This window comes from Solanum dulcamara, chromosome 1 (assembly GCF_947179165.1).
Source record: "Solanum dulcamara chromosome 1, daSolDulc1.2, whole genome shotgun sequence".
Taxonomy (NCBI): domain Eukaryota; kingdom Viridiplantae; phylum Streptophyta; class Magnoliopsida; order Solanales; family Solanaceae; genus Solanum; species Solanum dulcamara.
Window position 1 is genome coordinate 36,973,759 of NC_077237.1, and position 16,391 is coordinate 36,990,149.

Consider the following 16,391-nt stretch of genomic DNA (forward strand, 5'->3'; position numbering starts at 1 on the left):
AGTATTGGTTTATGGGTAAACCTATAACCCATTAAAAAAGTATTAATTTACTACTTTACCCTTCATAAATATTAATAATTAACCTCACTAGACACTATATGTCTATATCACTACTCTACACAGTTTACCCATTTTACAGTACTATTTCACACCGCATTAATCTTTACTCTTTTCTCAAAACTTAAAAATAAGTTTGTAATTGTAGCTTTTACAAGTTTGTAAACACATATAATTTGATTAACATCAAAAATTTCATATTATGTTTTGGATGTAACATGTAATTGATGTAGCCTTTGTACTACATCTGTTGTTATTAATGCAATTTCTCATTATCTTTCTTGTTTCACTATATCAAAGCATTTACAATTGATTTGCTTGTTTCATGAATGAAAGAATGTGAAGGAAGACAAAAATGTTGGTGCTAGCTCAAATGTGTGCACATGCCTTCGGTGAAAAGAAGAATGGGTGTTTGAAATGGGAAAACTAAAATGGGAGAAACAAGGTGGAAGCGAATCGAAAATGTGAGTGGGATACTCGATTAGTAAAAGCATTAGGGAGGCATCTTAGTCACTTGACCAAATGATACCATTCCTTTTGCCCAAGCCTAAGTTAAACCCGCAAGTCCTTGGGGATTTTGAGCCTTGTCGATCTACATTAGTGGCAATCTACATATAGGGCAAGCCTATGGTTTAATGTGTGTATACTCGACTTCGTTTGTGAGAGTGAGCTTTTTTGGCATGATCTATAATTCCTTGAATTGACATTCTTTATTGTGTGTGGAATTCTCTTGTATGAGTGGCATTGCATCCTTAATGTGAATAGAGATGTCTTGATTTCAATTGAGTTGCATGAATGAGATAAATTTGTGTGAATCTTTAGGCAAACCTTGAAAAATTTGTGTGAATCTTTAGGCAAACCTTGAAGGTGGATGCCATTGACTTGAGATGCTTTGAAATTGTGCTTTAATGAAAATTGATCCTAGTTTTGTGCTACAAAAGTATCTTGTTGGAAAGAAAGAAAACCTTTACCTAGTGAATGGTAGTGCAATCAATTGTGAGTTGTGTTTGTATATAGAGTCTAGTTTGATTATGCAAATCCTATCTTAGGTGTAGCTGAGCTTAAGTTCTATGATTAGTGAGTGCTTTCCTTGAGAACAAGCAATAGTTCAAGTTTGGGGGTTTGATGAGTTGGTATTTGCCAACTCATTAGACTCAAATTCATGAATTATTGTTGTGTTTTGATGCTAATTGAAGGGGTATTAGGTCATAGTTCTCTTGTATGCAGGCATTCTTTGGAGAAATCTAAGTTTGAGAATTTGAAGCTAAAAATCGCTGAAGCACACCGGCGAAGCAACCGATGTCCTGCAAAAACCAACAGGCATTTCGCCGGCTTGACTGGAGCAAAGTTGCCTCAGTACTAGCGTTTCATTGGCGTGGTACAATGTTCAATCAATGTCCCGCCGATCCCAACACAAATGCTCTCGAGAGAACATGAGGATGAAGCAACGATGCAACTGGCACTACACATACCTGGATCGACGACAAAAGCTGAAGGGCAAAAACATACTTGAGGGTCAAGTGCTTTCTTTGGAAGGTTCCAAGGACTGAATTAGGATTTGTGTAATTATGTACCTTTATGCTTTTCCCAATTGGGGGTAGTTAGGAAGAGAATTTTAAATACATACTTTTTAGAATAGAGTTAAGAACTACCGTTTGCTTGTAGAGGACGAAACCTCAGATTTGCATCTTTCAAAGTTGTGATTTTAGATTTTGATAATCAAATTAGCTTGAAATAGAGATTTCTTTTATGGGTATTGTCTCTATTTCTTCTATTATGAGCAGCTAAATCCTTAAAAAAAGGTGTGTATGCAAGATGTGGGTGTAAACCCCCAATGGGTATTGATTGATCATTTCTAAAATTGATTGTATGGGATGGATCTATTGTTGTCTTGATGGTTTAATCTAAAATCAGTGGTTGCAAACATTGATTGACCTCTCTAAAACTATTTTAGCTTTTGAAAGCAAAATAGAGTTGGGTAAGACACAATAGTGAGGACTTGGTGAAATTATTCTATGGGTTTGAGCCAGAGATGGGATAATTCGAATTATTTTACATTTAATGATATGAGCTATAGATAGTCTATCTACTCAAGCAATGTTTGGTGTTTTATTGAAAAGGATCTTGATGTTTGATAGAATTCAAGGGACATACCTATGATAGTTCGAGAGAATGTAGAATGTAGAATGTAGCCAAACCAAACACTATCCATGTATCAATCAATTTGGTAGTGATCAATCTTTGCCTATTGAGTTGAAACCCCATCGCAATGCACACACCCCTAGTGTTTTCCAACCTTGGTAGATCTTATTTTTGTTGATTCCCTCTTTTTGATACTCAATATTGACTCCTTTTAATAGTCCTTACAACCCCCCATTTTTTATATATATGGTGTTGAGAATTCAATTTGCTAGTTCATTTTGAATTGAGAAATCAACTGAGAGTGATCCCATCTCCCAATTCTTATGGTTCAACCCCGACCTCTAAAGTTGGGTATTGTTTTGCAATCGACCGCCTATGTCTTGAAAAATGGGACATAGTTGAACGTTCATAAATATGCTATTTGCCTTACATACTCGATACAATTTTTCGTACTAACGCCTACTTGTTGAGGACGTTGTGCTTCATTTCACAAGTTGACCAAACCACAGACTGATTGAGACTACGAGCTGTGAATTGGTGAGCTACATCTCTTCCTAGAGTAGCCGAGTCTAGTATTTTGAAGTCATATGAATATCCAAGTTTATGGGTAGGTCGGGCCCTGTCCCAACCATAGCACGGTTGTCAGACTCTTAGAAGCTTTTGTAGATAGGTGACACTTGTTTTGTCAGTTGATTTCAGTGGTCTAGTGTGGTATATATATATATATATATATTGTCGATGACTTCATGGCTAGGATGACCATCTCTATTCTTCTATTATTCCTTATTTGTCGATTATGAGAGTTACAAGTTGGTTCGCTCGATCAGGTGTGGCATTGAGTGCCGGTCTCGCCTCTCTAGGTTTGGGGCGTGACACCCCACTTGACTAAATTGACAGATTTGGCTTTTCAATAGTCAAATCAATCTATAAAGTGACCCAAATACATTTATTTTTTCAATATAAAATCCAAGTATTTGGAAACTATAAGAAAGATACTAATCGTTGGAAATATTTTTCAGATGATAATGTTTAAATTATAATGTTCCTATGAAATCTCCTTGGAGGTTTAATAAGGCTGCCTTTCTAGAAGAGAAATAACAAGCTTTCAAGACAAATGGTGTAAAATTAACACAACCAGTAGATCATTTATGAAAAAAAATACACTCTTATGATAGTACAAGTTCAGGGTGACACGCAGTGTGCCAGGTACTTGAGGCTTCTCTAAAGGAGATTACTAGCTTATATGAACTCCCTGATAACAATGCATAGCATCATGATATAATATATTTACGTAAGTTAATTTGTTAACTCTGTTTACTTGCTTTATGCAAAAGAAGTATACAAAGTCGAAGAAAAAAGAAAAATAAAAAATTACAGTGACTTGCCTGGGTGCCTGCTCAGTAGGTTTTAGGACTGTATGCGAGTTAAAGGACCATTTTGCAGGCTGAAATAGAAGCACCAAACTTAATATCAGTCATAGGATTAGCATCTTATTACATGAAATTCCATTCCTCTCCAGCACCATAAAAATCTGAGAAGGGAAACAAAGAGAAAAAAGAAAAAGAAAAAGAACATAGGCTTCAAATACAGGTTTTTAAGGGGTTCATGCTCTTGAATTGTTAGGAAAAATACACCTGCCACATGGTGAAATCGTGAAGTACTAGCTACAAACATATATGACCATTTCAAAAGAATATTGATATATGAGGTCTACAAGATTACCCGCAAAAGAACATGTGTAGAAGAGATATATGTGCAAGTTGGAGGAGGTTTGTATGTATTAAGCCTGACGTTAATGTTACTTGTTCTAAAGTTACATTAGTGATTGTTGTAATTGGAAATTGTGTAGCAGCCCTACAACTCGGGGAAACTTTATTCATCCTGTCAATAAATAGAGGAAGGTCAGTCTTGATTATACCGGAAATTGCCTTGAATGCAGGTTGGTGTGACATTGCATTTAAGATAGAAAACTTCATTAATGCCCCCAAAAGGCAGGAGATTGCAGTCCCTCCAAGATTGACAGAATTCAACTACCCCTATGCTAAAGCCGTACAGGAAAGTAAATGAACTTCTAAGACCATTTGCAAAGCAGAGGTGAGAAGCAAGAAGGGTAGAATAGAAATAGATGAAATTTCGGACCCTCGAGGAGAAGGACTACTGACTAGATGAATGGCTGGTAGTATAGAACTGGATTGCAAAAGAAAACTACACTAGCAGATATAAGGAGGTGGTCAAACCTAGCCTGGAAAAACACCTTTGGGGTCAATATATACGAGATGTACGATGAAAATGTTCTGTTCGAATTTCCCAACAAACACAAGGCGGAACAAGTTTTGAAAGGTCAATGGAGCTGGAGGAATATGAAATTCAACCTTGTAAAGGTGGTCACGACGGTAGGATGTACATCGAGTTCCATTATCAGAAAGTGAAATGCATTAGAGCAATCGGGGTTCCACTACATCTTTGATCTCACAAGGTCTTCTATGAAATTGGCCAAATCTGTGGGGGTTGGGTAGACACAGAAGAGGAGACAGAAATCAGGAACCATTTGAAGTGGGCAAGAATTCTAGTGGCTAACGATGGGAGAAGTGTGCCAAATGAAGTTTCCATAGTTCACAATGGCATAACCTTCGTCATCTCGATTTGGGTCTGAAAAAAACCTAGATTTGAATTTCTGCCGGAGTTGGACAGCGGAGTTGCCGAAAAAGAGGACACTAGTAATTATCCAGTCCATGAGTTTACCCAAAAGAAAAAGAGGGGAATGGTCTGTGGTGAAAGTCTGGCTGTCCAGAAATCCCACTTATTTAGGGATTTGACTGGCAGAGACCATGTGGGGGTCACATTCCATACAGCTGGATCCAGTGGCCCCATTGAAGCATGTGAGGAGCACATGCTGAACTTAAGTGATTTAAATTTATTGGGCCAGACCCAAAAGCCCAAGGAAACTTCTTCTTTTAACTTCAAAGATGGGTCTGATCTTGCAGCCTTAAGTAATATGTAATGACATAACACTTCAGACGAGTGTTTGTCAAACAGAAGTATTAATTGAGGCCATTAACGACTCCTTTCAACATAACTTTGACCAAGCAACCATGCAAAGTTCAGCAGACATGGAGGCCCCTCTCAACAGTGTCAAAGTCGTCAGAAAGGAGGTCAGGGAAGAAGATTCTAACATGGTTTTGGTAGAATCAGAAAATCAGGGGAATTTGAGGGAGAAGGTATCTCGAGAACAAGGTGACAGGAATAAGATCGTGATGCACACCACAACGGAAACAGAGGTAAAGTGGGATATTGAAGATGCAGAACTAACTGAGTGTTCAACCTCAGTTGTTGATTAAAGAGAGAGAGAAGGAGACCTCACTGTGGATGCAACAGAAGATGTTGAAATTAGGCAAATTGCTGGGGGCAGATTTCCAGGAACTACTATTACAGGTCGAAAGTTGTAGAATTGCTAGAAGAATGGAGTCGGATGCAATGTGCAGAAAAACAAGAGTCAAAGGGGCACAAGGATTAAAGAGCTTAGTAGCTTTTGATGTGAAATTCAAAAGCGGAGGGGAAAGGAAAAAGGGGAGGAAGAGTTTACAATCTGTATGATGCAGATTAAACTAGGTTCATGGAATGTGAGGGGATTAAATTGCAGGGACAAAAGAAGATTAGTCAAGAGTATGTTGACTAGCTGGAATGCATACATAATATGCATTCAAGAAACAAAATTGCAGGGGAGCTTAACTGAAATAGTTAGACAATTGTGGGGAGGCAGATGGGTTAATTTTGCTTGTTTGGAGGCTAGTGGGAAAATAGGGGAAATATTGATGTTGTGGTATGGAAGGGAGAGATTCTAGAAATAGGATCACACACTCTTACTTGCAAGTTTGAAGCTCAACTCCAGAATTTATGTTGTCATGTTACCGGAGTTTATTCTCCGAATTGCTATATTGAAATGAGATTAGTATGGGAGGAAATAGGGTCGGTTAGGGGACTAATGGAAGGGCCAGGAGCATTCTGTGGGGATTTTTATGTATGCAGATACATATCTGAAAAAAGAAATTGCACTAGAAGAACAAAAGGGATGGAGGAGTTCTCAGACTTTATTGAAGATATGAATCTCATAGACTTGCAACTAGAAGATGCAAACTACACATGGTTCAAAGGGGACTTACATGAAGCTGCTTCAAGAATTGATAGGATGTTAATCTCGACAGATTGGGATGATAGTTTCAATAATTTGAAACAGATTCCCTTGCAGAGGATTACCTCCGATCACACTCCTATTGCTCTACAAGGGGGGTCTTGGGAAAGAAAGAAAAGTTACTTTAAATTTGAAAATTGGTGGTTGGGTACTGAGGGCTTTACAGACAGAGTCAGAGGTTGGTGGAATAGCTTCAGCTATGAAGGAAGACCTGATTACATTATGGCCTGTAAGATGAAAGCCTTAAAGAACAAGTTCAAAGAATGGAGTAAGAGTGAGCAGGGGAACCTTGGGTCGCAGAGGAAGAATTTTCTAGGAAAATTGGTTGCTCTAGAGACAATATCAGGGATAAGAATGCTTACAACAAAGTTAAATTGTTGCTCGAGTATGAAGATCTGATTAAGAAAGAAGAAATTGCTTGGAGGCACACTATGGTTGAAGGAAGGAAACAGAAATACTATTTTTTTTCACAAGGTTGTCAATGCTCACAAAAGGTACAACAATATAGACCAACTTTGTTTTCAAGGAGAAATAATCCAAGAGAGTGCTAGAATTGAAAGGGAGATGGTAGAATTCTATCAAAGCCTACACACTGAAACAATTCACTAGAGACCTGCCTACCATTTTCCAAACTGTCCAGTTCTAACAACGGAGGAAAAGGAGAGTATGCAAGGAAGGTTCGAGGAAGAAAAGGTGTTTAGATGTCTAAAGATGCGTGCTACAGACAAGGCACCAGTGCCTGATGGCTTCACCATGGGATTTTTTATCAAATGCTGGGAAGTAGTGAAACATGACATCATGAATGCTTTCCATAATTTTCATGAGCAGGACATGTTAGAAAGGATCTTCAATGCTACCTTTATAGCACTCATTCCAAAGAAGAAAGGTGCCAAAGAGCTGAACTGCTGAAGGATTTCAGGCCAATCAGTTTGATAGGTAGCATATACAAAATATTCTCAAAAGTACTCACAGAGAGGCTTAAAAAGAGCGATGGCAAAACTGGTGGATTCACAACAAATGGCCTTTATTAAAGGAAGGCAAATCATGGATGCAGTTTTGGTAGCTAATGAAGCAGTGGGGTCTAGACAAAAGCCAGAAATTCTTTGCAAACTTAATATAGAGAATACGACCATGTCAATTGGGTGTATCTATTGAGTGTGCTAAGTAGGATGGGTTTGGACAGAAGTGGATACACTTGGGTAAAATTTTGTATATCAACTGTGAGTTTTTCAATTATTGTCAATGGATCCCCAACAGGGTACTTCAGGCAACAGAAGGGCTTAAGACAAGATGACCCTTTGTCACCATTCTTATTCTTATTAGCAATGGAAGGTCTCAACAGCATGGTCAAAACAGCAAATATGAATGGATGGTTAAGAGGCTTCAATGTGGCCAGAGAAGGAAGGGATAACCCTGGAGGTGACTTAGTTGCAGCATGCAGATGATACCCTCATTTTTTGTGATGTAGATGAAGAACAAATCAAAATTCTGAGGGTAATATTGATTCTATTTGAAGAGATGTCTGGACTGCACATCAACTGCAGAAAGAGCTTTCCATATCCTATCAATGAGATCACAACCATGGAATCCCTGAATGCAATTCTGGGTGGAGAGATTGGTAGTCTACCAACGGTGTACTTGGGTATGCCTTTAGGAGCAAAATCAAAGTCTAAGGAAATTTGGAATAGTCTACCACCATCAACTTCTACTACCAACCACCATAATCACTAGTTACTACCCACAACACCATCCTCAATCTACACTCACAACCACCACTGCTAGCAGCCGCCACCACCACCACCAATCGTCATATAATTATTTTAAAATATTAGATTAAATTTGTACTTTATCAAACTTAATATTTATTATTTGCTAACGGAAGACAAATTTTACACATTCAGGTGTTGAAAAAAAAATACAAGGGAAAAGGGTCTGATATACCCCTCAACTTTGTCATTTAGAGTTGATATACCCCTCGTTACAAAAGTGGCTCATCTATATACCCTTACCGTTACAAAAGTGATTCGCATATACCCCTACCGTTACAAAAATGGCTCACATATACCCTTTATCTAGCAGAAGTGAAAAAATTAATTTTTAATTTTAAAAAAAAATCTATGTAAGGGTATATATGATCCTTCTAGCAAAGTTCAGGGGCATATTTAGAGGGTGTTTGGATAGGCTTATTTTTGGGTGTTTTTGGCTTTTAAGCACTTTCTAATTTTTAGAGGTGTTTGACAAAGACAGAAAATGTTTTTAAGCACTTTACTTTAGGCTTAAAAAGTAACCAAAAAAAAAAGCCAAAAGTCAAGATAGCTATCTACTTTTGGCTTTTGGCTATTAAGTCACTTAAAAAAAGCTTATCCAAACATCCCCTTAATCTTTTTCACACATAAATTATTTTGACTTCTTTGATTATCATTATTTGAGTTTCTTATTCTTATTTCATTTTTTTATTTCATTCTTTGGTGTAAAAATAAGAGTAGTAAAAAGAAAGAAGTATGGATGAAAAAGAGAAAACAATAAGAAAAAGATTTAAAACTAATTTTTTTGTAGCTATATTGTAATTTAAAACTATTTTTTGCAGCTATATTGTAATATAGTTTTTGTACCTGTAAAAGATATTTGGGGCATCTATAATAAATTTTACAAGAAAATTAGTAAAACATAAATAAATTTGACCATCAAAATGTAAAGTTCAAATTAGTCGTTGAAACACAAAAGTCAAAAAAATACATGCGAGAGGGATCAAATATACCCCCATATGGATTATTCTTTTTAAACAAATTAATTTAAAATTAATTTTTGTCATTTCCATTAGAGAAGAAGGGTATATATGAACCATTTGTGTAACAATAGGAGTATATATGAGTCACTTACATAACAAGGGATATATCAGCTCTAAATAGCAAAGTTGAAGAGTGTATCAGGCTCTTTTCCCAAAAAAAAATCTTAATTATTAAGTACAAATCTTAGCACATATTAATATTCAAATGTGTATTCAGATTCAGACATCTAAATCTCAATGCACATCTTAATTTTCAAATATGCATTCAAATTTAGATGTCTTAATTTTAATAAGAACAATGAGGCCGTAAAGTTAAATAGATTGGCATGCTATGCAACCACCTGGTACAAAATGAGAGTGCCAAAAGTGTTGAGATTTATTTTCGGATTAGTGGACCCATTATATGACAAGATAGCATTCAAGATGAATGACTTGTCACTTAAGGCAGCCATGGAACATTCTAGAGAATTAGAAGATAGGGTCAGGGGAAGAAGAGTATCAGGGGAGCAAGGTAAGAAAGTCTAGGACAGAGGTTCCTTTGAGAGGCATTAGTTCTAGCAAGGGAGGTGATGTACATGGACAAAGGTAGAACGTTCAAACTACAGAGAAAATAAGAATTGATGTGGGGAAAGAAACTTCCACAATCCATAGATTTTACTTCTTTTTTGTATATTTTGGTGCACAACTGCATACAAGATATTGTAGGGCTCATTATCAGCCGAATTTTGAACCATGCACCAGTAGCCCTCAGGGGTTTCTAGATTATTGCAAACTGTCTGGTTTCTCTATTACATACCTCCTTATGGGATGGTATATTTTTTCACAATAGAACACTTCACTTGTAAAAAGTATTTAAAAGAAAGTTGTGTGAAAATCGTTTTGCCTCAATCATTAGGTCTAAACCCAAAAATCAAAGTGAAGCAAATATAGAGGTTTGTTGAAAAACGAAGCTCTATTTCCATAGGAAATCCAAAAATATTATGTTATCTTCCAAAAGGAAATTACCAAATAGCTTTTGGTAGCAGTTCTTAGATACTAATAAATGCTATCAGAGGAGAACACTTAAATTGGAGTAGGAATGACTGTCCAGACGTTGTACTTAAATTTAAGTTACCATTCAGACAGCTTACAACTTTCAAATAGAGTACAATCAATCTATTGCCCTATCAAAATTTCAAGCTCAAATTCGGGTACTACAGATTACTCATATGTGATATGCTTCATATAAGTTCGGTTGAAAGAATGGGCAGGTTGGAAGGTGGATAGGGGTATAAGACTTATGGATCATACTTACAAACTTCAATTGACGAGGGTGCTGGCATGCACCAGGGGAACCATAATTAACAGCCAAAATATTCACACCGACCTGCAATGAACACATTAAAGTCAAATTCCTGATAAGGATAAAAATGAAAGATTTGCACAACAAAGAGTACACTGTATCAACTTAATTTGCATAGTAACGAAAACTCCGACCTCACATGTCTTTACTGAAATTCAAGAGACAATACTTAAACTAGACAAGGTAAACCTCCTTTCTGCCTTAACAAATGCTGCTATCCAAGACAAAATCATATTCTTAACCAGCTCCATCCAACAACAAAAAAAGAAAGAAAGGAAAAGGGAAATGGAAAAAACATATTATATCGGAACCAACATAGTCCACTCAGGTAATGAGTATTGGGTTGAATATTACCATATGTATGACAAAGTGCTCCTCCAAACCATCCCGAGGAAGACACCGCTGAGGCAAACATAGTAATAGCAATTAGATAATAAGCATGTCATTTGAAGCTTGCAGTATTCCAAGAAAATACCAGAATGATATGTCAAATCACAAAGTAAATTCAACACGTGTGAGTTGTGACAAGGGAGAGCACCCAAGTTAGATGTTTACCCTCCTCAAAAACAGAAACTGGTGCATAGAGCCATAATATGAATGATCTAGTTTATCCCCCTTCCCAAATTTTATTCCACTGTTTTCCTAGATGTGAACACTTTTGAGAAAAAGTTGTCAAGAAGTCCCTTGCCTACTCAATGAATAATTTTATTCTATAGAAGTCTACGGCTGTCTGGCTGCTCCGCCGCCTCAGCCTCTAGTCCCCAGTCTCTTCATATTGATCTTTATTTTGTACCCTGGATTTGTCAATTTTTTTTAAAGTAATTATCCACAATTACATAAATCTTCCTAGGGAAATATAACCTTTCAGAAGAACAACCCAAACAAGAGAGCTTTAACTGCACATACGCAAATGCAGTAGCACCAGGAAGAAGATTAAGTTCCAATATTTCTATTAAAACTCTTTGAGAAATTGCAGCATTAAAGTTGGACATATGAAACTTCTTCTTTTCTGACAAAGAAAGTTTACTGGCTAAAACGCCCTTGCTAGGTAAAAGAAAACATCTCTAGAAAGTTGTATTAAATCACATGAAAGTTTCTTCCCTGAAAGAAGGTGTCCACATAAAATGCCCTTGCTAGACAATTGCTCTGTCATTTACCACAATACTCAACTTTTTAACCCTAAGATTTCATTGTCATAGGGAAACATAAGTACCAATCAAAAAGATTCAATGTCATAAGGCATAAAGGCATGGGCATGCATCAGATCACACAAAAGCAAAGTATTCATTTCATTTCAAACTACTCCTTCCTTTTGAATTTCCAAATGTATAGACAATACACATCACAAAATGCTAATAGTTCAAACTTACTGCTTTCACTGAGGAAACAACGTATTCTCTGCCAGGAAGGTTCAATATGTTGGATGGTACTCTTATTCTGTAAAAGTCATCACCTTTCAAGAGTTTCTGCATCAAATAAACTCACAATGACAAGTCACAAATACAAAAAAGGCATTATGATTGTAAGAATGGAAAATTCAATTACTTTGAAACCCTCCTTCTCTGTTCCAGTAAAAGCATTTCTGGAGAAGCGAAGCTTTGTCAGCGTTTGCATCTGTGACAGAAAGTGTCAAAGATCTATTACTGGCCGGATGATGAAAAGTCAAACTTCATCGAAGACATACTCAAGTAATTGCCAAAAATCTATTGGTGACAGTAACCAAGTGTTTTTAAAGCAAAAAACAAGTGACACTATACACTCATATCTCGACTTGACAACCAAAATTGCGGAAAATGGAAATTTAGAGATCGATGGTGGGGACATGTGAGCTGAAGTGAAAAGCAAGAAGAAAAGTTCGCGCCTCTTTGAAGTGAAGTGCACAATTAAGGGTAATAAGAATAATGTCAAGCAACTATGACTTTAGTACAAAAACATTAAATTGCAATTAAAACAATAAATTTCAACATCCAATATACAATATTGCGGATATCACCTACTCCTTAGAGCTGATGTTCATAGAGGCAACCAATTTTCATTGCAATACCACCCATGAAGCAATAATTCCTCGCTTCATTGCTTTAAGCAACGAAGCAATGATTTGTAATAAAACAGAAACCAACACTGAAGACATACTCTCTTATAGACACACACTCACCTTAGCTATTGTATTCTCTCTCCAACAAAATTTATGAGTCCAATTATATGGAATGACTATTAAGATAAGACTTGAGAAGTTCTATTATGTTAAAATGACAGTACAACAAAACTAGAGACAATTCAACGCCTTGAAGAATTTGAATAAAAGTGGGGCTCAAAGCACCATCTTGTTAATAAAATAGTGAAAAAGTATTACAAAGTGTAGAGAATTGGTTTCTGTTTTAAGTAACATGTCTATGGAACAACTTTAAATAAAAAGGGCAATTAATCTGGAGCAAAGGGAGTCCGGAGTAGTTTCTAAATATTAGTTAACCACCATCCTCAATAGTCAATAGAGTAACAACTTCATGCAATTTTTCTTTTCTTATTAGAATTAGGTAAATTATCCGCGCTTTGCGCAGTGATGAACTGCCTCATCAAGCTTACATATGATTATTCGATAAAATTCATATTTTTTGTGTGTACACTAAATTGTCGTGAACATTTTATAGCTTTTCTGAAAATCTTAAAGTACATTTGTTTTTTTGTTTTTTTGTACAAAATATATGTGAGTCACAGAAATAATACTTAGCCTTAGCAATACAAAATATGAGTTGTGCAACCAAGTGAAATTTTACTATGAAACAATCATGTTACAGTGTAAAACGTGTAATGCATGATAGTTTCACACATTTTAAATTATGGTTTTTTTTAGTTTAAATCTCCTCAACTGCACCTCTTCACATCCCTAACCCATCTGCCATCCCAACTTACTTTACAAATTTACTAAAAAGTTCAATATTTATGCTAATTGTTTTTAACTTTTTCACGACTTTTAGCTATTTTAAGACATTTCTCGTAAATACAAAAAAAAATTATTTATTTTATCATGTCAAATTTTTTTTTATTAATAAATTTGATTGAGTGATTTTATAAAAGAAAAACTCAAAATTGAGTGATTTTATTAATACAAAACAAAGTTGAATACAACAACAACATACACAGTGAAATCCCACGAGTACAAACAGGTGCGACTCTTGTGCCCTCCCATCAATATTTAAACAACCTTATTCGACAACCAAAAGGCTAAGTTTCCCTAGTCCCTCTGTCCAAATAAAACTCTTGCAAGTGACATCTGGTCAAAGTCATCCAAACATACTTCACTTGAAGTCATTATTGTGTACAAATTTATATTTTTTTTTATGACCATGATGTCCGAGCCAGCTTTTGCGCATCTCAACTAATTCCACGGGATGCCTGTCATCTCCCACCAGCAATAGGTACCAGGTAACTCTGTCCACCAAATCTAGGACAAATGGTAAGAGTCACCTAGTGTTTTTTGTCTCCGATGAATTTTGAACCTGAAACCTCTCAACCAGTTCATTGACCACTACGTCACACCGTTGGGTGTTGTACAAATTTATATTTTAATGGAGAGGTTAATTGCATATTACTTCTTTTTACTTTTTATCAAGATAAGGTACCACATTGCTATTCTTTTATTAGGCTGCAAATCAAAAATATGGCCTCGTAAAAGAAACACACAACTTGCTGATATCAATCTATTTTGTGCAATTTCATATTACCCAATAACTATAATAAAAAATAGTTATTGGGACAGTTACAAGAAATAATACAAATTACAATTACTTAATATTACCAATCTGTTTTCGGCAATCTTTATATCACCCAACAACTTTCATATAATTACAATTAAGGAGACAGTTACCAAAAAGAAATGATACTACTGATTACCTTTAGGGAGACAATCATATGAAAGTTTTAACAGAAAGTAATTAATTAATAAACAATTATTAAGGGAAAAGACCTGGGAACCATGAGAAGAAGATTTGAGGCGAGCAGTAAAGGTGCCGGCAGGGGAGAAGTCGGAATCACCAAAGGCATGTTCCAGAGGGAACTGGATCTTTGAATCTGAATCGGGGACCAACCTCCTCCGGGTCGACTGAGGTGTTGCTGAGTTGACGTTATTGGGATCGGTTCGGGATCGGATTCCACCTTCGAGACCAAACTCCTCGTCGTCGGCAAGAAGCTCGTCGGACTGGAAACCACGAGACGTCGTAAGGATCAACAGCAGGAAGAAACCCGCTGCAACTACAGATTTGGTTCTCATTCTTGAAGGAGTTGGGAAGAGGGAAAAGCAAACACGATTTTTTCGGAGTGCGGACTAGCCGATGTGAAGACTTCTAATAAAATCAAATAGTGTTGATATAATTTGGTTTGGTGTGAATAATAAAACCAAATAGTATCACTCAATTTGTTGTTTGATTAGTAAATTTAAAATAATTTATTTTAGGATTAATATTAATAATTATATTAAGATAAGTTATTTTTTTCTTTTGTATAGTAATTTTGGAATAAAATAGGTAATATGACAAATATATTTCTTTAAAAAAAATATATCTCATTTTTCATATTCATGTATATTAATATTATTTTTAATAGGAAAAAGGCATAAATTTTCCTGTAAAGTTGTATCGAAAAGTCAGTTACACATTAAATTATCATGACGACCTATTATATATCTAAACTATCTAAAAGTGAAACTATTACGCCCTACAACTGACGTGGAAAAAATAAATAGCAGCGCATCAGATCCTATAAAGTAAAAAAAAAATAAAAAGTAAAATCACCTCACCCCCCACATCCTTTCTTCTTCACACTCATCTACACTCTTCTTCTTCACACCCACTTTCATTTACTCCCATTTTGAATCTTGATTTTTTTCTTTCAAAACCCATTAAAGTAAAAAAAAATAAAAAAAAAAATCACACACCCCACGTCCTTTTTTCTTCACAGCTACCTACCCTCTTCTTCTTTACACCTACCTCTATTTACTCTCCATTTTGAATCTTGATTTTTTTTCTTTCAAAACCCATTAAAAAGAAGAAGAATTCTTCTCTTCATTTTGATGGAGAAGACGATTGGGGTTTGGGGAGGGGGGAGGGGTCGGATGGGTGGTTAATAATTAATTAGGAGTTAATTAGTATAAAATATACTTAATAAAAGAAAATTTAATTAATAAAGAAAAGAAAAAAAAGAAAAAAATCGAATGGGTAGTTAATAATTAATTAGGAGTTAATTAGTATAAAATATAGTTCATAAAAGAAAAGTTAATTAATAAAGAAAAGCAAAAAAAAAGAAATATAAAAAATTGGATGGGTGATTAATAATTAATTAGGAGCTAATTAGTATAAAATATAGTTAATAAAAAAAGTTAATTAATAAAGAAAAGAAAAGAAAAAAATATAAAAAATCGGATGGATAGTTAATAATTAATTAGGAGTTAATTAGTATAAAATATAGTTAATAAAAGAAAAGTTAATTAATAAAGAAAAGAAAAAAAATATAAAATATTATAATTTCTGACGTGGCAATGACGAGGCACACACGTGGCGTCACGTGGCAGCGAGTATAATACACTACATACTATGAGAGTGGTGTTATGCCTTCAGGTGTGTAATAGTTTCACTTTTAGGTAGTTTAGGTATGTAATAGGTCGTCATAATAGTTTGTGTGTAATTGACTTTTCGGTACAACTTCAGGGGGGATTTTATGTCTTTTCCCATTTTTAATACTATGAATAATAACATTCACAATATTCACTACTCCTTATTTTTATTATAATTCTTCATATTTTTTTATTAAAAAGTTACACTATATAAATATTGTTATAAGTACATTGAATAGTGAATTATCCATTCGGTTTATTCATGAAC

At 35.4% G+C, this 16,391-nt stretch overlaps 1 protein-coding gene across 6 annotated transcripts in view; it reads right to left on the reverse strand.

Moving 5' to 3' along the window:
- Positions 1 to 14,867, reverse strand: part of LOC129887392 (uncharacterized) — a 34,805-nt gene extending 19,938 nt beyond the window's left edge. For all 6 annotated transcript variants that reach the window (XR_008764000.1, XM_055947433.1, XM_055953803.1 and 3 more), the window contains exons 1-6: positions 14,483 to 14,867; positions 12,064 to 12,132; positions 11,889 to 11,984; positions 10,873 to 10,920; positions 10,471 to 10,542; positions 3,585 to 3,643 (exon numbers count right to left, since the gene is read on the reverse strand). Coding sequence is in view for 5 of the 6 variants with exons in the window: in XM_055947433.1 (XP_055803408.1) it covers positions 3,585 to 3,643; positions 10,471 to 10,542; positions 10,873 to 10,920; positions 11,889 to 11,984; positions 12,064 to 12,132; positions 14,483 to 14,785 (647 nt within the window). In the remaining variant the exon portion in view is untranslated. The remainder of the gene's footprint in view (positions 1 to 3,584; positions 3,644 to 10,470; positions 10,543 to 10,872; positions 10,921 to 11,888; positions 11,985 to 12,063; positions 12,133 to 14,482) is intronic.
- Positions 14,868 to 16,391: the final 1,524 nt, after the last annotated feature.